The sequence below is a fragment of the Lepisosteus platostomus genome, chromosome 5, assembly GCF_059453375.1.
Source record: "Lepisosteus platostomus isolate fLepPlt1 chromosome 5, fLepPlt1.hap1, whole genome shotgun sequence".
Taxonomy (NCBI): Eukaryota; Metazoa; Chordata; class Actinopteri; order Semionotiformes; family Lepisosteidae; genus Lepisosteus; species Lepisosteus platostomus.
In genome coordinates, this window is record NC_142615.1 from 11262677 (window position 1) to 11285461 (window position 22785).

Here is a 22785-nt window from a genome sequence, read left to right on the forward strand (position 1 = left end):
CCTATTGCCGCAGGTCAGCCCTGTCTACCAGAGTAACCCTCCCACAGCGATGATCAGCTCGTCTCACACGCGAGAAGTTTCGGTTGGAAACAAGCGCCCCCTCTTCTCGCACGTTTTGCACGTTCGAGTAGTTTTAATGCGGCTCTTTCGTACACGGTGCTGATCTTTTGGAAAGCAGGAGGCAAAACCGAGTCGAACCGCCTGGGTGAAAACCAGGAACCCTAACCGCTAGACTATATGGCAGCGAACAACCATGCTGTTCCCGGCATCATGCAAGCAAACTACATAAATATGAGAAAACACGCAAGAGAGTTGTCACTCAGAGTGTCGAAGGGTCGATGTATACTGGGGCTCAGTTGAAATGCAACGTCAGGACTTTTCCGAATTATGTCACACGAAGAGAGCACAGCCCTTTCCGCCCTGCCGCGTGTGTCTCGGTAACTCGCTGTGATCGTATAGTGGTCAGTACTTTGCGTTGTGGCCGCAACAACCCCGGTTCGAATCCGGGTCACGGCAGAATAGGGGCGTCTGCTTTTACTACTCGCACGAATGAAGGCAAAAAAAAGCCAATCGACGTGAACGAACGGCGCTTTACAGAGGAGTACTGCCTGACTGGATCGTTGATGAACGACAGAGGCCACTCCGACCTCTTCTCGGTTTTCTTCAATGACTTACTAAGGATCTTCTTCACATTCGCCCATGCAGGGGAAGCCAGTTACACCAAAGCAAACGCAGGAAAGTGCATTTCAAGCAGAGACCAGGAGGGACTTGTTTACACCGAGAGTGGGCGGAGAATGGAACAATGCGCCCAGCCCTGTTGCTGGAGCCGATTCTTGATGAGCTCTTGGGCTCACTAAGAGGCCCCCGCTGGATGCTAATCTTTCTGTTGTTCTTGCAGGTCCTACGCTGCTTTTGAGCCGACAGAGCTCGTCCTGGTTTGCCGGCACAGCCCAATTGCAAATGATCGGCTCCGCGTACAGAAGGAACGTGCGTTTGGTACAAGAGTGCACGAAGGCACCGGAAATACATTGGGAACAAATGACCGGTCGCTGAAGACCTCTGTGAAGTACAGGAGCGTGCAAAACGAGGCTGTTTCCGTCTGCTTTCAAACCGGGGATTTTTCGCGTGTGAGGCCAACGTGATAACCGCTACACTACGGAAACGGTGAGAATACAGGCCCAGCGGCAGTGAGTATTCAACTTCATTGCATTACTGCTCCCAACCAGTTGATATCAATTTAATTCCTAAGGGTTATGTACTTGTTTTGAGTATCTAATGTAGAAGTTGAAAACTTCTAATGTTCTAAATGAATGACATACCGAACTTATGTCCTCTTGATATTTGTAACTCTTTGTAACTGAATGAATTTATATCTTTTGTATTCTGATAACCCTTACGATAAGATCTGTTAGGTTTACATGCATATTCTATATCTTAATAAATGTATCCTCGTGTATTAGTACCTGTGTGTGCGTTGTTCGAGTTATATCGCATGGTTGGATTCTAAGACCATTAAAAGAATTAATTTTGTGATTTACTGCCACAAAAATAATTGTCCCAGTAAATGCCCAAAGCCCTACAGAACTGGTGCCTCGTGAGAGCACACTACAACAGTGTGTGATCTCCTGTCCCAGCCTGAGGAGCAGACAGCGAGTCTGTCTCTCAATATTACTAATAATACAGTATGTGATTCCCTGCCCCAGCCAGAGGAACAGACAGTGAGCCTGTCTCTCAATAATAATAATCCAGTGTGTGATCTCCTGTCCCAGCCTGGGAAACAGTGAGTCAGCCTCTCAATAATTATAATACAGTGTGATCTACTGTCTCAGCCTGAGGAACACACAGTGAGCCTGTATCTCAATAATAATAATACAGTGGTTGATCTCCTGTACTAGCCTGAGGAACAGACAGCGAACCTGTCTCTCAATAATAATAATACAGTGTGTGACCTCCTGTCCCAGCTTGGGGAACAGTGAACCAGACTCTCAATAATAATAATACAGTGCGATCTACTGTCTCAGCCTGAGGAACAGCGAGTTTATCTGTCAATAATAATAATACAGTGTGATCCCCTGTCCCAGCCTGAGGAACAGTGAGCCTGTCTCTCAATAATAAAAGTACAGTGTGTGATTTCCTGTCCCAGCCTGAGGAACAGACTGTGAGCCTGTCTCTCAATAATAATATTACACTGTGTGATTTCCTGTCCCAGCCTGAGGAACAGTGAGCCTGTCTCTCAATAATATTAATAATAATACAGTGTGTCATCTCCTGTCCCAGCCTGAGGAACAGTGAGGTTGTCTCTCAATATTAATAATACAGTCTGATCTCCTGTCCCAGCCTGAGGAACAGTGAGCCTGTCTCTCAATAATAAAAGTACAGTGTGTGATCTCCTGTTCCAGCCTAAGGAACAGACAGTGAGCTTGTCTCTCAATAATAATATTACAGCGTGTGATCTCCTGTCCCAGCCTCCAGGGAACAGACAGTAAGCCTCTCTCAATAATAATAATACAGTATGTGATCTACTGTCTTAGCCTGCGGAACAGACAGTGATCCTGTCTCTCAATAATAATAATCCAGTGTGGGATGTCCTGTCTCAGCCTGAGGAACAGAGAGTAAGCCTGTCTCTCAATAATAATAATTCAGTGTGGGATCTCCTGTCCCAGCCTGAGGAACAGACAGTGAGACTGTCTCTCAATAATAATAATAATACTGTGTGAGTTCCTGACCCAGCCTGCGGAACATACAGTGAGCCTGTCTCTCTATAATAATAATTCAGTGTGGGATCTCCTGTCCCAGCCTGAGGAACAAACAGTGAGCCTGTCTCAAAATAATAATAATACAGTGTATGATCTCCTGTCCCAGCCTGGGGAACAGTGTGCCAGACTCTCAATAATATTAATAATAATAATACAGTGTGATCTACTGTCCCAGCCTGAGGAACAGACAGTGAGCCTGTCTCAATAATAATACACAGTGTGTGACCACCTGTCCCAGACAGAGGAAAAGACAGTGAGTCTGTCTCTAAATAATAATAATACAGTGTGGGATCTCCTGTCCCAGCCTGGGGAACAGTGAGCCAGACTCTCAATAATAATAATACAGTGTGATCTACTGTCCCAGCCTGAGGAACAGACAGTGAGTTTGTCTCTCAATAATAATACAGTGTTATCTCCTGTCCCAGCCTGGGGAACAGACAGTATGCCTGTCTCTCAATAATAATAATAATACAGTGTGTGATCTCCTGTCCCAGCCTGAGGAACAGACAGTGAGACTGTCTCTCAATAATAATAATAATAATACTGTGTGAGTTCCTGACCCAGCCTGCGGAACATACAGTGAGCCTGTCTCTCTATAATAATAATTCAGTGTGGGATCTCCTGTCCAACTCTGAGGAACAGACAGTGAGCCTGTCTCTAAATAATAATAATACAGTGTGTGATCCTCTGTCCCAGCCTGAGGAACAGACAGTGAGCCTGTCTCTCAATAATAATAATACAGTTTGTGCTCTCCTGTCCCAGCCTGAGGAACAGTGAGCAGTCCTAATAGTTACCGCTTTCCTGATTTAGCTCAGCAGCTTTTATTTCGCCTGAAGCGCAAGCAACTTGTGAGAGCAGGTTGGGTTTGCTGTGCTCAACTGGTTCGGCGTCTTCGTGTCGTAGCGCCGCAACGGTGTGTTTTCCTTCCTTCTCTTTTCAGCCCGGAAGAAACATTTTACTTGTTCCTTTTGTAGCCTATGCATGCCAACGCCTGTGTTGTGTTGTGGATTTTCTCCTTCTTGAATTTGTACTCCTCCTCCCTCTCTCTCCCTACCTCTACCTCTCCCTCTCTCTACCTCTCCCTCTCTCCCTAACCCCCTCTCTCTCCACCTCTCTCCCTCTCCCTCGCCCTCCACCTCTCTCCCTCTCTCTACCTCTCTACCTCTCCCTACCCCTCTCTGCTCTCTCTCACTCTGGAGTTTATTTTCCAGACAGAAATCCAGCTCCGTCCCTCCTGTGTAAGATTGGTGATGCAGGATGAGAGCCTCTAACCGAGAGCACTGCAGCGGCAGGTTCTGTGGTCTGTTTCAAATCCGCCCGCGATGAGACACCGAGGAGAAATGAAGAGCCCCAGGCGCGGTAGAAAATCACCCAGGAAAGAGACTTTCAATGTAGGAAAAAAAAGTCGTTAGTAACGGACATAATATGTTTGTTTTGTTTTTTTAATCGCTGCGATGTGTGACTAAGCTCATACGACTAAGAGTTGCCCCCTTTGTCTAGATCTGGTAACCTGCTTCTCGCTGGTGGGCCAGATCGTGTCCCCCGTCACTATACTGGGGCAATAGGACCCACACAGACCGCAAGGTGAGCGCCCCCTGCTGGCCCCACAGAGAGGGAGAGGTAGAGGTAGGGAGAGAGGTAGGGAGGGGAAAAGGGAGAGGTAGGGAGAGAGGTAGGGAGAGGGAGAGGTAGAGGTAGGGAGAGAGAGGAGGAGTAGAAATTCAAGCAGAGGCCTGAGTGGAGCACTGTCGTATGGCCCTGACATCAATCCCTCAACTCTCTGCATAAAGCAGTGTCTTACGGCCATGACATCCCACCCCCACCACTCTCAGTGGAAAGCACTGTCGTATAACCATGACATCCCACCTCCACCGCTCTCTGCGAAAAGCAGTATCTTCAGGCCCTGACATCCCACCCCCGCCACTCTCTACGTAAAGAAGTGTCGTATGGCCCTGACACCCACCCCTCCACTCTCTGCATAAAGTAGTGTCGTCAAGCCCTGACATCCTACCCCCGCCACTCTCTACGTAAAGCAGTATCGTCAGGCCCTGACATCCCACCCCCGCCACTCTCTGTGTCAAGCAGTGTCGTATGGCCCTGACATCCCAACCCCGCCACTCTCTGTGTAAAGCAGTGTCGTATGGCCCTGACATCACACCCCCACCACTCTCTGCGTAAAGCACTGTCGTATAGCCCTGACGCCCACCCCTCCACTCTCTGCATAAAGCAGTGTCGTCAAGCCCTGACATCCCACCCCCGCCACTCTCTACGTAAAGAAGTGTAGTATGGCCCTGACACCCACCCCTACACTCTCTGCGTCAAGCAGTGTTGTCAGGCCCTGACATCCCACCCCCGCCACTCTCTGTGTAAAGCACTGTTGTATGGCCCTGACATCACACCCTCACCACTCTCTGCGGAAAGCACAGTCGTATAGCCCTGACACCCACCCCTCCATTCTTTGCATAAAGCAGTGACGTCAAGCCCTGACATCCCACTCCCGCCACTGTCTGCGTAAAGAAGTGTCGTATGGCCCTGACACCCACCCCTCCACTATCTGCGTTAAGCTGTGTTGTCAGGCCCTGACATCCCACCCCCGCCACTCTCTGTGTAAAGCAGTGTCATATGGCCCTGACATCCCTCCCCCGCCACTCTCTGTGTAAAGCACTGTCATATGGCCCTGATATCACACCCCCACCACTCTCTGCGTAAAGCACTGTCGTATAGCCCTGACACCCACCCCTCCACTCTCTGCATAAAGCAGTGTCATCAAGCCCTGACATCCCGCCCCCGCCACTCTCTACGTAAAGAAGTGTAGTATGGCCCTGACATCCACCCCTCCACTCTCTGTGTAAAGCACTGTTGTATGGCCCTGACATCACACCCCCACCACTCTCTACGTCAAGCAGTGTCGTCAAGCCCTGACATCCCACCCCCGCCACTCTCTATGTAAAGAAGTGTCGTATGGCCCTGACACCCACCCGTTCACTCTGTGCTTAAAACAGTGACGTCAAGCCCTGACATTCCACCCCCTCCACTCTCTGTGTAAAGCACTGTGGTCTGGCCCTGACATCCCACCCCCTCCACTATCTGCATAAAGCAGTATCATCAGGCCCTGAAATCCCACCCCTGCCACTACCTGCGTAAAGAAGTGTCGTATGGCTCTGACATCACACCCCTCCACTCTCTGCGGAAAGCACTGTTGTATAGCCCTGACACCCACCCCTCTACTATCTGCAGAAAGCAGTGTCGTCAAGCCCTGACATCCCTCCCCCGTCACTCTCTGTATAAAGCACTGTCGTATGGCCCTAACATCACACCCCCACCACTCTCTGTGTATAGCACTGTCGTATAGCCCTGACACCCACCCCTCCACTCTCTGCATAAAGCAGTGTCGTCAAGCCCTGACATCCCACCCCCTGCACTCTCTACGTAAAGAAGTGTCGTATGGCCCTGACATCCCACCCCCACCACTCTCTGCGGAAAGCACAGTCATATAGCCCTGACACCCACCCCTCCATTCTTTGCATAAAGCAGTGACGTCAAGCCCTGACATCCAACCCCCTCCACTCTCTACGTAAAGAAGTGTCGTATGGCCCTGACATCCCACCTCCACCACTAACTGCGTAAAGTAGTATCGTTAGGCCCTGACATCCAACTCCTGCCACTCTCTGCGCAAAGAAGTGTCGTATGGCCCTGACACTCACCCATCCACTCTGTGCTTAAAGCAGTGACGTCAAGCCCTGACATTCCACCCCCTCCACTCTCTGCGTAAAGCACTGTCGTCTGGCCCTGACATCCCACCCCCGCCACTCCCTGCTTAAAGTGTCGTATGGCCCTGACATCACACCCCCACCACTATCTGCGTAAAGCAGTATCTTCAGGCCCTGACATCCCCCCGCCACTCTCTGTATAAAGCACTGTCGTATGGCCCTAACATCACACCCCCACCACTCTCTGCGTATAGCACTGTCGTATAGCCCTGACACACACCCCTCCACTCTCTGCATAAAGCAGTGTCGTCAAGCCCTGACATCCCACCCCAGCCACACTCTACTTAAAGAAGTGTCGTATGGCCCTGACACCCACCCCTCCACTCTCTGCTTCAAGCAGTGTTGTCAGGCCCTGACATCCCACCCCCGCCACTCTCTGTGTAAAGCACTGTTGTATGGCCCTGACATCACACCCTCACCACTCTCTGCGGAAAGCACAGTCGTATAGCCCTGACACCCACCGCTCCATTCTTTGCATAAAGCAGTGACGTCAAGCCCTGACATCCCACTCCCTCCACTGTCTGCGTAAAGAAGTGTCGTATGGCCCTGACACCCACCCCTCCACTATCTGCGTTAAGATGTGTTGTCAGGCCCTGACATCCCACCCCCGCCACTCTCTGTGTAAAGCAGTGTCATATGGCCCTGACATCCCAACCCCGCCACACTCTGTGTAAAGCAGTGTCACATGGCCCTGACATCACACCCCCAGCACTAACTGCGTAAAGTTGTATCGTCAGGCCCTGACATTCCAATCCTGCCACTCTCTGCGTAAAGAAGTGTCGTATGGCCCTGACACCCACCCGTTCACTCTGTGCTTAAAGCAGTGACGTCAAGCCCTGACATTCCACCCCCTCCACTCTCTGCGTAAAGCACTGTCATATGGCCCTGACATCTAACCCCCGCCACTATCTGCGTAAAGCAGTATCGTCAGGCCCTGACATCCCACCCCTGCCACTTCCTGCGTAAAGAAGTGTCGAATGGCCCTGACACCCACCCCTCCACTCTCTGCATTAAGCAGTGTCGTCAGGCCCTGACATCCAATCCCCGCCATTCTCTACGTAAAGAAGTGTCGTCAGGCTCTGATATCCTACCTCCTATACTCTCTGCGTAAAGCAGTGTCGTACGACCCTGACATCCCACCCTCGCCACTCACTGTGTAAAGCAGTGTCGTATGGCCCTGACACCCACCTCGCTACTATCTACATAAAGAAGTGTCGTATGGCCCTGACACCCACCCCTCCACTCTCCGTGTAAAGCAGTGTCGTCTAGCCCTGACATCACACCCCCACCACCTTCTGCGGAAAGCACTGTCGTCAGGCCCTGACATCCCACTCCCGCCACTCCCTGCGTAAAGAAGTGTTGTATGGCCCTGACATCCCACCCCTGCCACTCTCTGCGTAAAGAAGTGTGGTATGGCCCTGACACCCACCCGTCCACTCTGTGCTTAAAGCAGTGACGTCAAGCTCTGACATCCCACCCCCGCCACTATCTGCGTAAAGCAGTATCGTCAGGCCCTGACATCCCACCCCTCCACTCTCTGCATAAAGCAGTGTTGTCAAGCCCTGACACCCACCCCTCCACTCTCTGCGTAAAGCAGTATCGTCAGGCCCTGACATCCCACCCCCGCCATTCTCTGCGTAAATAAGTGTCGTATGGTCCTGACACCCACCCCTCCACTCTCTGCGTAAAGCAGTATCGTCAGGCCCTGACGTCCCACCCCCGCCACTCTCTGAATAAATAAGTGTTGTATAGCCCTGACACCCACCCCTCCACTCTCTGCATTAAGCAATCTCGTCAGGCCCTGACATCCCACCCCCGCCACTCTCTGCGTAAAGCAGTATGGTCAGGCCCTGACATCCCACCCACGCCACTCTCTGCCTAAAGCACTGTCATATGGCCCTGACACTCACCCCTCCATGATCTGCGTAAAGCACTGTCGTATGGCCCTGACATCCCAGCCTCGCCGCTCACTTCGTTAAGCACTGTCGTATGGCCCTGACACCCACCCCTGCACTCTCTGCATAAAGCAGTGTCGTCAATCCCTGACATCCCACCCCCGCCACTATCTGCGTAAAGCAGTATCGTCAGGCCCTGACATCCCACCCCTGCCACTCTCTGCGAAAAGAAGTGTCGTATGGCCCTGATACCCACCCCTCCACTCTCTGCGTTAACCGATGCTGTCAGGCTCTGACATCCCAACCCCGCCACTCTCTCCGTAAAGAATTGTCCTATGGCCCTGACACCCACCGCTCCATTAACTGCATAAACCAGTGTCTTCATGCCCTGAAATCCCACCCCTGCCACTCTCTGCGTAAAGCAGTATCGTCAGGCCCTGACATCTAACCCCCGCCACTCTCTGCGTTAACCCCCGTCGTATGGCCCTGACACCCATCCCCTCCACTCTCTGCATAAGCAGTCTCATCAGGCCCTGACATCCCACCCCCGCCACTCTCTGCGTAAATCACTGTCGTATGGCCCTGACATCCACCCCCTTCCACTCTCTGCGTATAGCAGTATCGTCAGGCCCTGACATCCCACCCCTGCCACTCTCTGCGTAAAGAAGTATCTTATGGCTCTGACACGCACCCCTCCACTATCTGCATAAAGCAGTGTCTTATGGCCATGACACCCACCCCTCCACTCTCTGCATAAAGCAGTGTCTTATGGCCATGACACCCACCCCTCCACTCTCTGCATAAAACAGTGTCGTCAGTCCCTGACATCCCACCCCCGCCACTCTCTGCCTAAAGCACTGTCATATGGCCCTGACACCCACCCCTCCACTCTCTGCGTAAAGCACTGTCGTATAGCCCTGAAATCCCAGCCTCGCCACTCACTGCGTTAAGCACTGTCGTATGGGCCTGACACCAATCCCTCCACTCTCTGCGTAAAGAATTATCGTATGGCCCTGATATCCTACCCTCGCCACTCTCTGCGTTAACCCCTGTCGTATGGCCCTGACACCCAACCTTCCACTCTCTGCATAAAGCAATGTTGTTAAGCCCTGATATCCCACCCCCACCACTATCTGCGTAAAGCAGTACCGTCAGGCCCTGACATCCCACCCCTGCCACTCTCTGCGTAAGGAAGTGTCGTATGGCCCTGACACCCACCCCTCCACCCTCTGCGTTAAGCAGTGTTCTCAGGCTCTGACATCCCACCCCCGCCACTGTCTACGTAAAGAAGTGTTGTATGGCCCTGACACCCACCCCTCCACTCTCTGCATAAAGCAGTCTCATCAGGCCCTGACTTCCCACCCCCGCCAGTTTCTGCATAAAGCACTGTCGTATGGCCCTGACACAAATGCCTCCACTCTCTGCATAAAGAATTGTCGTATGGCCCTGACATCCCAGCCTCGCCACTCTCTGCGTTAAGCACTGTAGCGGCAATGCTGGTTAATAAGACATAATTAAGTGTTGCTGTGCTTTTCCAAATGAGGCCCCATCTCTCCCTTCATCTCTGTGGTGCAGCCACAGAGAAGCTATTCATGCAGTCTGATTTAAAGATGTTTTCTTTTGATAAGGGACAGCTCCCAAAGGGGGATGCACTTAGCTAAGCCTGGCTACCATGATCAATGGTCATCCATTGGCGCCTATCTGTCTAGGGAGTGCCAGATGGACATCTGGATTGCATTCCTAAGTGTCAGGAGTAAGTGACTCATATCTCACCTTGATCAACCAATCAGGGACTGGTAGGGCTGAGTAACCCACTGGGGACTCTGATGCCCATGGAACTTTCAGCCAATGAATGAGCTGAAGTTCCTCCAGGTAAAAACAGGCAACACAGAGCTCCAGTAGGATTCTGTGGACTTCTCAAAGGAGAATTCCAGGGCAGGACGGCCCAGGAGCAGAAGGCTCCCAAGGGCAGGACATTCTCGCAGCGCGCCTCCTGACCATCCTGAGACTCAGCCCGGACAACCACGGAACTGCCAGTGTGTCCGAGTGCCAGAACTTTCCTTTGTTCTAAGAGTCTAGAGCGGAGGTTGCCAGAGAGTAACCAGAGGATCCACCCGAGGTTAGCACCAGCAGCAAACCTCGTGAACAGGTCAGAACTGTGGACAGCTGAATCACTATTCAGAACTAGCTCTTCATCAGGAACGAACTGGTCCTCTTCCTGACTTGCTGGGACCCACAGTCATCTTTTCTCCTGTGCACAAACTTTGCTTGTTAAAGCCAACACTAACTAGCCGGTCAGTGAACATCAGCAGCGCACCGTCGCAAGCCGCACAGCACAGCCTGGCACCGAGCCAGAGATCGCGGATTGGACAGCAACAGCCTGCAACTGTTTCTTTGTGCCCGCAGGAGATCTGAATCCCCAAAAGATTAGATGAGTATTCAACTTCAATGCATTACAGCTCGAGAATTCAATTGTTATCCCAACCAGTTGATATCAATTTAATTCCTGAGTTATGTACTTGTTTTGAGTATCTAATGTAGAAGTTGTAACCAAGTTCAATTACGAAACGGTCTAAGTGAATGATATACTGAACGTATGTCCTCTTGATATATGTAACACTTCATAACTGAATGAATATATATCTTTTGTATTCTGATAACCCTCTCGATAAGATCTGTTAGGTTTACATGCATATTCTATGTATTAATAAATGTATCCTCGTTTATTAGTACCTGTGTGTGTGCGTTGTTTGAGTTATATCGCATGGTTGGATTCTAAGGCCATTAATTAATAATTGTCCCAGTAAATGCCCAAACCCTACAGAACTGGTGCCTTCAGAGAGCACACTACAGGGCTGACACCCCACACTCTGAACACCTCCCTACCTACCCAGAGCCTGGCAAAATAAGTCCTGGTTCGCGCTGCAGGTGCTGTTGCAAAGCCTCTCAGCACAGAGGCCAGGAAAATGCACAGCAGCTTCGTAGCAATATCTGGGACAGACTTCCCCCCTGAGGGTAGCGGCCTGTACATTATTTCCCTTCTGAGTCTTTCCTGCTTCCCACCCCATAGAAATTGAAACATCAATCTCCTCAGCACCGCCGCAACACGGTGTGGGATTGGGAAGGTAGAAGCCAGAAAATTCAAGACAGGCAAGAGCTGGGCTTTGATGACCAGCACCTTCCCTGTCATGGTGAGGTCTCGGTCCTTCCATTGCATCAGTTTTTTGTTTAAGATTGGCAATTTGTTTTGCCAATTTACTGTTCCCATCTCTTCTCCAAAATACACCCCCAGGACCTTAATTCTCTTCTCTTGCAGCCTGAGGTCATGTCCTTCTTTTGGCTCCCTCCAGTTCTGATAAAAAATCTCACTCTTAAATTTGTTAATTTTTGCAGAGGAAGCCAAAGAGAAACGATCACAGCACTGCAGAGCTCTGCTAATTGAGGCATTGTCAGAGAGGAGCAGGGTGAAGTCATCCATCTATAGAGATGTCTTTACCTCTCCTCCCCCACTTCCAGGCTCTGGTATCCCATTAATGGCCTGATCCTGGCGCAAGGCACAGGCTAAGGGCTCCATAGCCAAAACGAATAACAAGGGGGATAATGGGCAGCCCTGCCTCACCCCTGAACAGACTTCAAAGGGGCGTGATCTATTGCCATTAACCATTACTCTGCTGTTGCTACCTGTGTACAGCAGGTTAATCCACTTTCTCATGATGGGGCCAAACTTCATGTGCTCAAGTACCGATGTAAAGTACTGCCGGTTTAGGCGGTCAAAGGTCTTTTCTAGGTTTACACCTAAAATGCACAGAGGGAGGGAGCGATCCTCTGAGTACAGACAGACATCCCTCAACAAGGCCAGGTTGTCGCTCATCAGGCGTCCTGCTATCCCACAAGTCTGTTCTTTCCCTACCAGTGAGGCCACTACATTTTGTAGGAGCAGGAAAAGGGCTTTGGACAGGATCTTAGTGTCCATGCCTAACAGGTTGAAGGGTCTCCAGTTCTTTATGTCATTCTTTGCTCCTTTCTTAAACAAGAGAGAGATAGTGCCTTCTCTTAAGGAGTCAGGCAGCAATTCTGTCTTATAGCTTTCCTCGAATAGGAGCAGTAGCAGGTCCTGAAGCAGATCCCAAAAGGTGCAGTAAAATTCTTTAGGGAGCCCGTCAGCACCCGGAGTTTTCCCCTTTTGTAAGCTCTCCATAGCCTGTCTCAGCATTTCTACTGTCAAATTCCACTCAAGTACTTCCCTATCTTCTTCACTCAAAACGTTTTCTAGCTTTGATTTAAAAAAATGAATTTCTTCATCCTTTACCTCTGTAGAGCTGTACAGTCTTGAGTAGAAGGCCTCGGTGCAGGAGAGGATAGCACTCGGCTCTGTTCTCTCTCGTCCCTCCTCATCAACTACACTTTCCATGACAGACTTGGAGCCTACCACTTTCCTGAAAAAGAAGCGAGTACACTTCTCATTTTCTTCCAAGAACTGCACTCAGCTTCTTAACAGCACTCCTCGACTACTTTCTTTCGCTATGCTCCGGATGTCCTTTTTTAAGAGGGTGATATCCTCGAGCACATCGAAGCCACTGTGCAGCATCGTGTAGAGACGCTGCAGCTGCCTTCCTTCCCTCAGCCATGAAAAAGGCCTTTGTCTTCACCTTCACCTCCTCCCACCACTCTCCTACTGACCCATACAGACACTGCAAGGACAGCCACTGTGATAGTTTCTCCTTGTAGCGGGATACTACCCCCTCGTTCTCTTGCAGCTTTGTGTTGAGTTTCCAGAGGCCTGGGCCAAAGACAGTCCTGCCCTTGAGTTCCACTCTACACCCTAAAGCCTGATGATCTGAGAAGAAGACAGGCTGAAGAGTGACCCCAACAACTTTCACTCTCTCTGACACAAAGCAATAGTCAATTCTGGAGCTGCTATTCCTCCCTGACCATGTATATCCTGCTGTTGTGGGATATATACATCTATATGTGAGAGTTTAAAGTCTTGAACTAAGTTTTGCAGGGCCAGTGAGCTGGAATCCAATTTTATCAGCCTTTTGGCTAAGATCAAGTTCAAGTGGCATACCCGCAGTTCTTGTCTTTCCAAAGTTCTAGAAGGCGATCGAAGATCGCCGTAGGTTGAGCCTAGGGGGTTAAGGCCAAGCAGCAGCTGAGCTGGGTGGGATCCGGTAGCAATGTTCTCCCTCTCTCTCTCTCCTCATGCGCCTGCACCTAGCTGGGCTTTGCCCACAAGGACAAAGGCCAGGGCTCCCTCACTGCTCCTTTAGCAGCTAAACCCTCCTCTCCACAGGACCTTGCTCTCTCTCTTTCTCTCCTTTTTTCTTTTTTCTCCTTTCCAGATGGCAGATAAGAAGACACTGATCCGGTTCCACTGGACCAAGAAAACAGAGACGATGCCAACTGCGAAATCCTTTTTCATTACCTTCCTGAGAGGGATCCTGCAGTTGGTGGCCGGAGATCTCTACTGCCTGCAAGACAACAAGGCAGAGAGATACATGGAGGCCTACATGGCCACGGTCGCCTCATATGAAAAGGCAACGAAAATGATCAGAGAAAAAGGTAAGCACCCCCGTTTCTCTGATTTCAGGCCGGAGCCTATGAGGAAAACAAACCAGAGGACCATCACAGTCCTCACATACAACCCCTACGTACCAATGGAACTGGTAACAGCGTACCTAGGGAGGTATGTAACTGTGGTGGGCAAACCGACGGAGATCAGGGACAGTTGTGGCGTCTGGTACGGCAAACACCAGTACCGAGTCCTCCTGAAAGAGGACCTAGAGGGCGTCGACGGTTTCCAGAACCCCCCGGCCCACTTCAACATCGGAGTCGACAGGGGGTAGCTTTACTACCCCAGGATGCCGGATTTCTGCAAGAAGTGCAGACAGTCCAGCCACAAAGAGAACACGTGTGACATCGTCAGATGTCACAACTGTAACAAAGAGGGGCACCTGGCAAAAACCTGCCGGGCAGCCAAAAAGTGCGATGGATGCGGCACCGAGGGACACCTCCTTCACTAATGCAAGGTAAGCAAACCTTCGTTTGCGCAGGTGGTGGAAGCCGACCGGCAGAAGCCGGTCTCAAGACAAAGGGAGAGAGGTGAGAACAAAGAACCCACACCTACCCCGCAGAGAACCGAAACTGCCGAGGCCACACCCCCAGCCGCACCAGTGCCTCAAGATGGCCGCCAGGACGACGGACAAAATGGCTGACCGGAGGAAGGGCCCTGGATAACTCCCAGCAAGAAGGGAAAGAGAAAGCGGGAGAAGAGATGCAGGGCGGATCCACCTTCGGAAGGACAAAAGAAAAGAGTGGTAAGGGAGAACCGTTTCCTCGTCCTAGAGGAAACGGAACTTTCTTCCCCCGAGGCCCAGGAACAACCAGAGGAGGCAGCCCAGGAAGAGGTAACCCCCTCCCCCGAGGCCCAGGGACAACAGGAGGTCCCCAAAACTCCTGGAGAAAGGGAAGAAAAAAGCCTTCCCGAAGCGGTGGCAGAGAGTATCCTCGAGGAAGATGAGGATTACTTTGAAGCCGCCCTGGAGCCGGGACTGATGGTAGGGCTGGACCTGTCCAGCATGTTTACCTTTCAGTCCCCAGCGAGACCTGGAGGGAGCCCAGCATATTCCCCCCAGGACCCGAACGAGAGTAGTTACATCTAGGCTAAACAGTGCCCAGATGTAGACTCCCAAGTTTTCCACTGTAAGCACAAAGAGAGGAGGTTCAACTTTCACTTGTTTAATCATGATTGTGAAACTTACCTTTCTAACAACTAACGTGAGAGGGCTAAGAGACCCGGTGAAAAGACGGGGAGTCTTTCATGATCTGGCCTCAAAGTCTTTCTCAGTTTGTTTTTTACAGGAGGTCCACCTGAAGGATGAAAGCGACCAGCTGACATTCACCAGGGAAAAGACGAAGGGAGAATCATGCTGGAGCGTAGGAGGGGTCCACTCTTCCGGAGTGGGAATCCTCCTCGGAAACCCAGAGATGACGCTGGTTTCCTCCTTCTCGGTGGTGCAGGGCCGGATCCTGGTCGCAGACATCGACTGGAGTGGGCAGAAGTTGAGAGCAATTAACGTCTATGCTCCGACGGAACCCTCTATCCGGAAGGAAGTGTTTGCTGACCTGGCCAGCTGCTGCACCACCAACAGACAGGTGGTACTTGGCGGGGACTTCAGCGTTGACCGGGAGAAGGGGAGCGACGCTAGCTCGGCAGAGCTGGAGTCGCTACTCAAGCAGTTCTCCCTGGTAGACGGTTTCAGACGGTGCCGCCCTAACGACGCCGGAACGACATGGAAAAACTCCCGGGGAGTGTGCAGCCGCCTGGACTACATCTTTCTGCACACAACCTGCTCCCTGGAGTCGGTGACGGTGTTCCTGGAGTGGTATTCCGACCACGAGCTCTTGACGGTGGTGGCTAACACCAACCTGCCAGCATTCGGTCGTGGGTACTGGAAGCTGAACCGGGAGATACTGGAGGAAGACGACTTCAAGGCACTGTTCCGTAAAGACTACGCAAGCTGGGTCGATCTGAGAGACGGCTACAGCTCCATGGTGGAATGGTGGGAGTCGGTGAAAGACAGGACCCCAACCCTGGCGCAGACGTACTGCAGACGGAAGGCGGCCAGGGAGAGGAAGGAAGCTGCACGACTCCAGAGACAACTAGAGGAGGAGTACAGCTCGGCTAACGGGGGAGGAGCCTTCAATTCAGCCCGGGCACGGGACCTGAAGGAGAGGCCCCGCAAACTCAATCAGGTCCGAAGAGCCCAGAAAAAGAGGGTGATCCTCGGCCTGAGACGGGGAAATGGAGAGGAACTGCTGGGCGAGAGCGACAAGGTAGAAGCGGCCACCGCTTTCTACACGGAGCTCTTTTCAGAAAAGCAGACGGAGGTGGAGGCAGGCGATGCTTTTCTGGAGGAGCTGAAGGCACGAGTACCGGAGGAGGTGAGGGAGGACTTGGAGGGTCCGATCGCGGCCGAGGAGCTGAAGGCGGCGCTCTTGTCCATGGAGAATGGCAAGGTGCCGGGGCCGGACGGACTCCCCAAGGAATTCTACACCTGCTTCTGGGACACCCTGGCGGCAGATCTGGTGGAAGTGGATCTTCCGCCGGGGGAAACTCGGAGACACCATGAGGGAGGGCATCATCTCCTCTTCAAGAGCCCTTAGCAGAGACGGTGAGACGGGACCCTGTCACGGCCTGGAGATACCGGGAGGCGCGGGGGAAACCCTGAAGATCTCCCAGTATGCCGACGACACAACGCTGTTCCTGAGGTCGGACAGGGGGTTGAGGAGGGCCCTGCAGGTCATGGAGCAATACTCCAGAGCCTCGGGGTCGAAACTCAACCGCCGAAAGAGCAAACTGAAGTTCTTCGGGCCCTGGAAGCACAGGACGACAGCGCCGGAGGGTCTCAAGCTCTGCACGGAGCCCCTCAAAATACTGGGGGTTTCCTTCCAGAGCCAGGACAACGAGACCAACAACTGGACCAAGAGGATCGCCAAGGTGAATGCGAAGCTGGGTCTGTGGAAAACGCGGTCGCTGTCCTACACAGGGAAAGTGATGGTGTTGAAAGCAGACATCCTGCCGGCTTTGGTTTACCTGGCGGTGGTGTACCCGCTGCCGGCCAGACTCAGACGAGCGCTGCAAGGGATTATCTTCGGCCTCGTCTGGGGCGGCAAGTACGAGTACATCACTCAAAAACCGGATGTGTCAGCCGGTCGAGGAAGGGGTTCGAGATGTCCCACATTTCCCCCTGAAACTCGACTGCATCTTCTACTGCAACCTCTGTCGGGCGCTGCAGGAGCCCATTGGCCACAAGTACCAGTACTTTGTCAGGCTGTGGCTCTCCGTCCCGATGAGGCACTTGGTCCAGTGGTCAAACACTGGGCCCAAGGCAGAGAGGCGACCGAAGTTCTACACCCACGCTGTCAAGTGGAGCAGGAGGCCAACCACAGAGCCCTGTACAGAGGTGAGGGGGCATTTGGTCGCTGACGAAAGGCTGCGGGTTCCCAGACAAGTCTGGGAAAGGACACAGCCCAAAGAACTTGACAACCAACTGAAGGACCTCAACTGGATGGCTGTGCACAAGAGACTGGCTACCAGAGAGGTCCTCTACAGACACTCGCTAACCAGGAATCCGCATTGCCCCCGGGACACGTGTTTTTTTCGAGGAGACTCAGGAGCACGTGTTCTGGAGCTGCCTCTTCGCCAAGTTGGTGTGGGGCAGAATGGACAACATTATGCAACTCCTGGGAAAGGATGCAGTGCTCAGTTACCAGTACATTCTGCTGGAGGCTGGCACCCACCAGACTGGACAAGGGGACACAGGACCTGTGGGGGCTGCTACTGTCCCTCACAAAACAAGGACTGTGGAAGGTGAGGAACACTCTCATCCGGCACAACATAAAGTGGGGGGCGAGGGAGCTGGAGAAGAGGATCCTGGCGGACCTCAGGAGGAGGACGAAGCACCACGTCGCCAAATGGGGTTTCCCCACGGCGAGGGAGCGCTGGAATGGACTTTGGGCCCTATACAGAGATTAAAGGACAATAGCAAGTGGTAGATTTGGAGGGACTCTCTTAATTGCGCAAATCCGCCCCCACTCGCAAAGATTGATAACGGACAATCAATCTCCGTTCCGCCGTTGTTTTTTATTACATGGAGTGTTAATATGTGTGAGATGTTCCTTTTGAGATGTTTTTTTTTGCAGAATAAAGTATATTTTGTAGAACAAAAAACATCTTATGACAAGGTTTACAAGTTATCTGTTGAACTACATTCTCATAGGTGTGGTCACATTCCAGATCATTTGTTTACGTTTTTGTTTCTGGAGCAACTGTTAGATGAAATGTGCTAATATGTAACCTAACTCCAGTGTGAATAACTAGAAGAGGGGAGCAGCTCCATTCCATACCATGGGAGCTTTGAGATTGGCTGGGCCAGATCTCTCATTTGCATATCTGATTTGGAAATATAACACTAAACCCCTTCTTGCATGGATTTAACTTGCACCCAAGAGTCCCCTACTGTGTATTGCTACTTATTTTTTTATGATAAGTGGTGATTACCAGTTGACAGGTTTTATTTGTTGAATTATAAATGGTTTTGTATTATCATCCTGAATGGCCTGTACTCAAGGTTTGGTAGGGTATGTGTTTTCATTTCATTTACCAAATTGAATTTTTGCTCTTTTAGTATTTGTCTAGAAGGCTTTCTGAAGTCAGGAACCCCATTTATTTGGTGAAAAAGGATTCTGTATTAATATTAATATTTCTCATACAACATAAATAGGGTCTTTTATGAATAAAAAGATCTTGCACTTGGAAATCTTGATAAAGCTGTGTGCTTCCATACACTCAAGCAGTTTTGATTCCTAATATTTGACCTTAGGTGCGGGAACGGGTCTTTTTTGCCATTTGATTTCCAATTGATCAGCACAGTATAGAAAATAGACCCATAAAGCAACCTCAGCAGTGACAAATGTCACTGGGTCACTTGGGTTTATACGTCGGGGTCCGGTAGTGAAGCTCCGCTCCTGTTTAGCCTCCGAAGCCGTACAGGGTGCGGCCCTGGCGCTTCAGCGCGTACACCACGTCCATGGCAATGACGGTCTTCCTCTTGCCGTGCTTGGCGTGCTCGGTGTAGGTGACGTTCTCCAGGAACACCTTCAGCACCCCGCGGGTCTCCTCGTAGTTCAGCCTGGAGATCCGCTTCACTCCCCCACGGCGAGCCAGGCGGCGGATTGCGGGCTTGGTGATTCCCTGGATGTTGTCGCGGAGAACCTTACGGTGACGCTTAGCACCTCCTTTCCCGAGTCCCTTTCCGCCTTTGCCTCTTCCAGACATCTTCTAGTTATCAGCTGTGAACACGACACACACTGCTCATCTTTGATGTATAATAGACATCTTTCTTTGATGTCTATTATACATCAAAGAAAGATTTTTATAGGTGTAGAAACTAGTAAATAAAGCCAATGATTTGTTTTAGAAATGTATTCTTAAAATATACAATTATTCACACCTGAACAATATGTAGTTCAAATTATACATTATATACAATATTGTATTCAAATGTCTAATCATCATAAAAAACACAACTAGTAAACTTCAGTTACAAATTCTAGTAACATGGCAATATATATAGTAATGACAAACACAAACTAATTACATGAACACGCTAATATTTAACTCAAAACCACATTTCGATTCAAATATAAATTTTTAAAATTTACAACTTCTTTATTTCCACGAAAATATTATTAATGTAGCACAAGCGCTACTTTCTAATAAAGACAGAAAGGAACTGTTTGTTTTGTGTCTACTGGTGATCCTCCTCTCGATACTAATGAAATGTTTAATATGATCCCTCGAGAAAAAAAAGGAATCAATTTCCGCCTGGAATGATTGATGCCCCATCAAACATTTTGTAATATCCCCGGAAGTTTATACAGTAGAATCCTGGTTCGTGGCTTAAATTCAAGGTAAATGAGACTAAGGAAACGAGTTGGAAACTTGATGTCGAAGTGGGATTTAAATCACCCATTTCACATTTTACTTCATTGGGCAGTATGTGCCAGAGAGCAATGCCACAGCATCTCTTCGATAGCTCAGTTGGTAGAGCGGAGGACTGTAGTGGAGTCAACAGGGAATCCTTAGGTCGCTGGTTTGATTCCGGCTCGAAGGAAGGTGCTTTTCATGTAATTTAATCAAAGAGTTAAAAAAGCGACTCTGTTTTATTCAGACATTGATCAAAAGCTCAATAATCGACTAAGCAAAGGCTCCTGTTCCGAATTCAGCCCACGTCTGATTGTCTTTTTTTTGCCAAGATCTGATCTTTGAATTAAGGGACTACACTGTCTGCTTTGTAATTCAAAAATACATACAAATGTCAAGTTTTTTGTAGATATAAAGGTGTTCTCTGTTTTCAAAGGATAGTTACTTAATTGGCATAATGATTTGGTATTGATTTTGTATCGTTGTATTATAAAGTTTGTGCTTTCTGTGTTTTTATCGTATTGTGAACTTATTTTTTAAACAAATGCTTACAAAGGCAAACACGGCACACATCTGTTTATACCAGCGGTGAATTGTACATTTTTATTAAGTACAAGCTACTGTGCACTTCTGGGAGTATAACAGGTTCGATATAAAGTGGCAAAAATATAAAAGGGGAAAATACCCCAGACTGCGTGTAAAGCCCTCGTTGTGACTGTTTTAGATAAAAATGGCGTACTGTGCACGAAATTTTGCAGAAACACAATCTGATATTTTGATAATTATTATTTTAATAATTTTATAAGTATGAGGCCCCGGATCCAAATCTTCAGTTCTGATTTTTTTAAGTGATATCTTTCCTTCCTGTCGTGGAAGTCACACGATGTGAGCAATTGTTTTTTTTTACGATCCAAAGAGCCTCAGACTCACTGTAACCAAACCAGGATGGATTCTGCTGGGAGCCGGACTGAGCTCATTCTCACTCCCTGTGCTGAAAACAGAATTAGCTCTTCCCCAAACATCGTCTACAGCTGCTGGATTGTGCTCTGCATCTTACCGCTCCGGCAGTTACTTTGACGAAAGACAAATCACTTGTGCGCTTTCAACCTTCTCGCAGCTACGGGCGAGACTGACGCTCACGATATGAAGGCACCCGCTGGTATACCTTCTCTAACTTTCAGTCGCGACAGACTTCGCTTTTTTTAAAAAAAAGTAGATATAGCCCTGGAAAAAGCATTAGCTTTATCAGTTTTATATTAATCTATTTTGAATCAAAGTTTGATATTTTGTTTTATTTTTATTGCATTTTACATAATAATAATAATCATTATTGCTTACACTTATATAGCGCTGTTCTGGATACTCCACTCAATGCGCTTTACAGGTAATGGGGACTCCCCGCCACCACCACCATTCTCCTGAATGATCACAGAGAGTCAGGACCTTGGTTTTACGTCTCAGCCGAAGGACGGTACCTGTTTACAGTTTAGCGTCCCCGTCATTGTACTGGGGTATCAGGACCCGCATGGACCGCAGGGTATGCGCCCAGCGACAGAAACCAGACGTGTGTCGGGCTCGGCTGCGAGCAGGACAATGACGTCACGGGGACAAAGTAGAGGAAATCAAAACGGTTCTATAAAAGACCTGTGTCAGCTGTTGGTTTGCAGTCTGGACTCTAAATCCTCCGATCCGATTTTAAATCTCTCTAATACCTGAGCTGCGGCTTCTTCCGAGTATTTATTCGTATACTTATTATGTGTAAGTGTATAGATGAAACCTTTCATAGTGTAACGCTTACGGCCGACAGGCACTGTGTAAGAGCCGGTGTACCAGAGCAGGTGACGTCACTGCCCTTCCCTGTGATAGCAGGACCACAGCCCGTGGGTTGTGGGGAGATCTCTCTTTAGCTCACCGGGCTGGGTCGCTGCAGAGAGACATGGGAGTCCCGGGTTCAAGCCCCCGACGGTGGGGGGCCGACCTAATGCGGCGACGGCGCCCGCCTGAGCCCTTGTTGCGTTACAATATATTGTTCAGTTTAAATCAAAATGCTTTACTAATACAAGAGAGAAGTATAGTATGAAGGATGTGACAAATGTATGATTTCACGGAACAAAACGGTTTTTATTTGCATTCGAAATGAAGCGGAATTTTAGCGCAACACACAAGCCCTTTGTCTTTTTTAGTGATTTTTAAACAGACGTAGAAAACGCGTTTTTTTAACACTATAATAGCAGGGTCAGTGGCGTAATGAATAACGCGTTAGGCCTCGTGTCAGAAAATTATAGGTTCGACTGCCATCTGGCTTGTTGAGTTTATACCACTTACATTCTTTTATATAAATGAACTGCACCTGAAAGCTATAGAAAACACTTTGGGTAAGTTGTCTGCAGCCTCCTGCGTCGACAACTTACCCAAAACACTGTACTGTCTGGAGATCAGCTCCAGCTCTGAACTCAATTGCAATGAAAAACCATGCGTAACAAAACTGGAGAACAGCTGAACTTGTGCTCAGTTCAGTGATGAGGGTTCAGAACTGTCGTTGTTGTAATTAGCACAAACTGCACAGGCTCTGAATCAGACCATGTCAATTAGTCTGATCAGTGTAGGACACGTTAATGTAGAATTATTAATAGGTTTATTAGTTAGTTAGTTCAGGTTTACCCACCTGAACTAATGTAGAATTATTACTTGGTCTGTCTCTTGTTTGTATATAAATGAATGTCTCTGACAACTTAATGTTAGTTTTACGATGTAGGTCAGGCGTTGACATATGCACGAGTATACGAAATGTCTCACTCCTGATTCAACTCATGTTCTATAGGAGATTGGCGATTCCTCCTGTTTCTCATACAACCATATCAGAACAGAAGCCCGTG

At 49.6% G+C, this 22785-nt stretch overlaps 1 protein-coding gene and 3 non-coding genes across 4 annotated transcripts; 3 read left to right on the plus strand and 1 right to left on the minus strand.

The window, feature by feature from the left end:
• Positions 1-444: 444 nt before the first annotated feature.
• trnah-gug (transfer RNA histidin (anticodon GUG)) lies at positions 445-516 on the plus strand. The gene has a single exon. It is a non-coding gene; the product is annotated as a tRNA-His (tRNA).
• Positions 517-18593: 18077 nt separating this feature from the next.
• LOC148663473 (U7 small nuclear RNA) lies at positions 18594-18649 on the plus strand. Its single transcript, XR_015939022.1, has one exon. It is a non-coding gene; the product is annotated as a U7 small nuclear RNA (small nuclear RNA).
• Positions 18650-18913: 264 nt separating this feature from the next.
• On the minus strand, positions 18914-19262 carry LOC148663474 (histone H4-like). The gene has a single exon (XM_088631384.1). The coding sequence runs from the start codon at positions 19259-19261 to the stop codon at positions 18956-18958; it is 306 nt and encodes a 101-aa protein (XP_088487510.1). The 5' UTR covers position 19262; the 3' UTR covers positions 18914-18955.
• A 749-nt stretch (positions 19263-20011) lies between these two features.
• trnay-gua (transfer RNA tyrosine (anticodon GUA)) lies at positions 20012-20100 on the plus strand. Its single transcript is given in 2 exon segments — positions 20012-20048; positions 20064-20100. It is a non-coding gene; the product is annotated as a tRNA-Tyr (tRNA).
• Positions 20101-22785: the final 2685 nt, after the last annotated feature.

Bases quoted from the DNA above. Each gene is read 5' to 3' on its own strand.
- LOC148663474 (XM_088631384.1), bottom strand. From the start codon at position 19,261: ATGTCTGGAAGAGGCAAAGGCGGAAAGGGACTCGGGAAAGGAGGTGCT.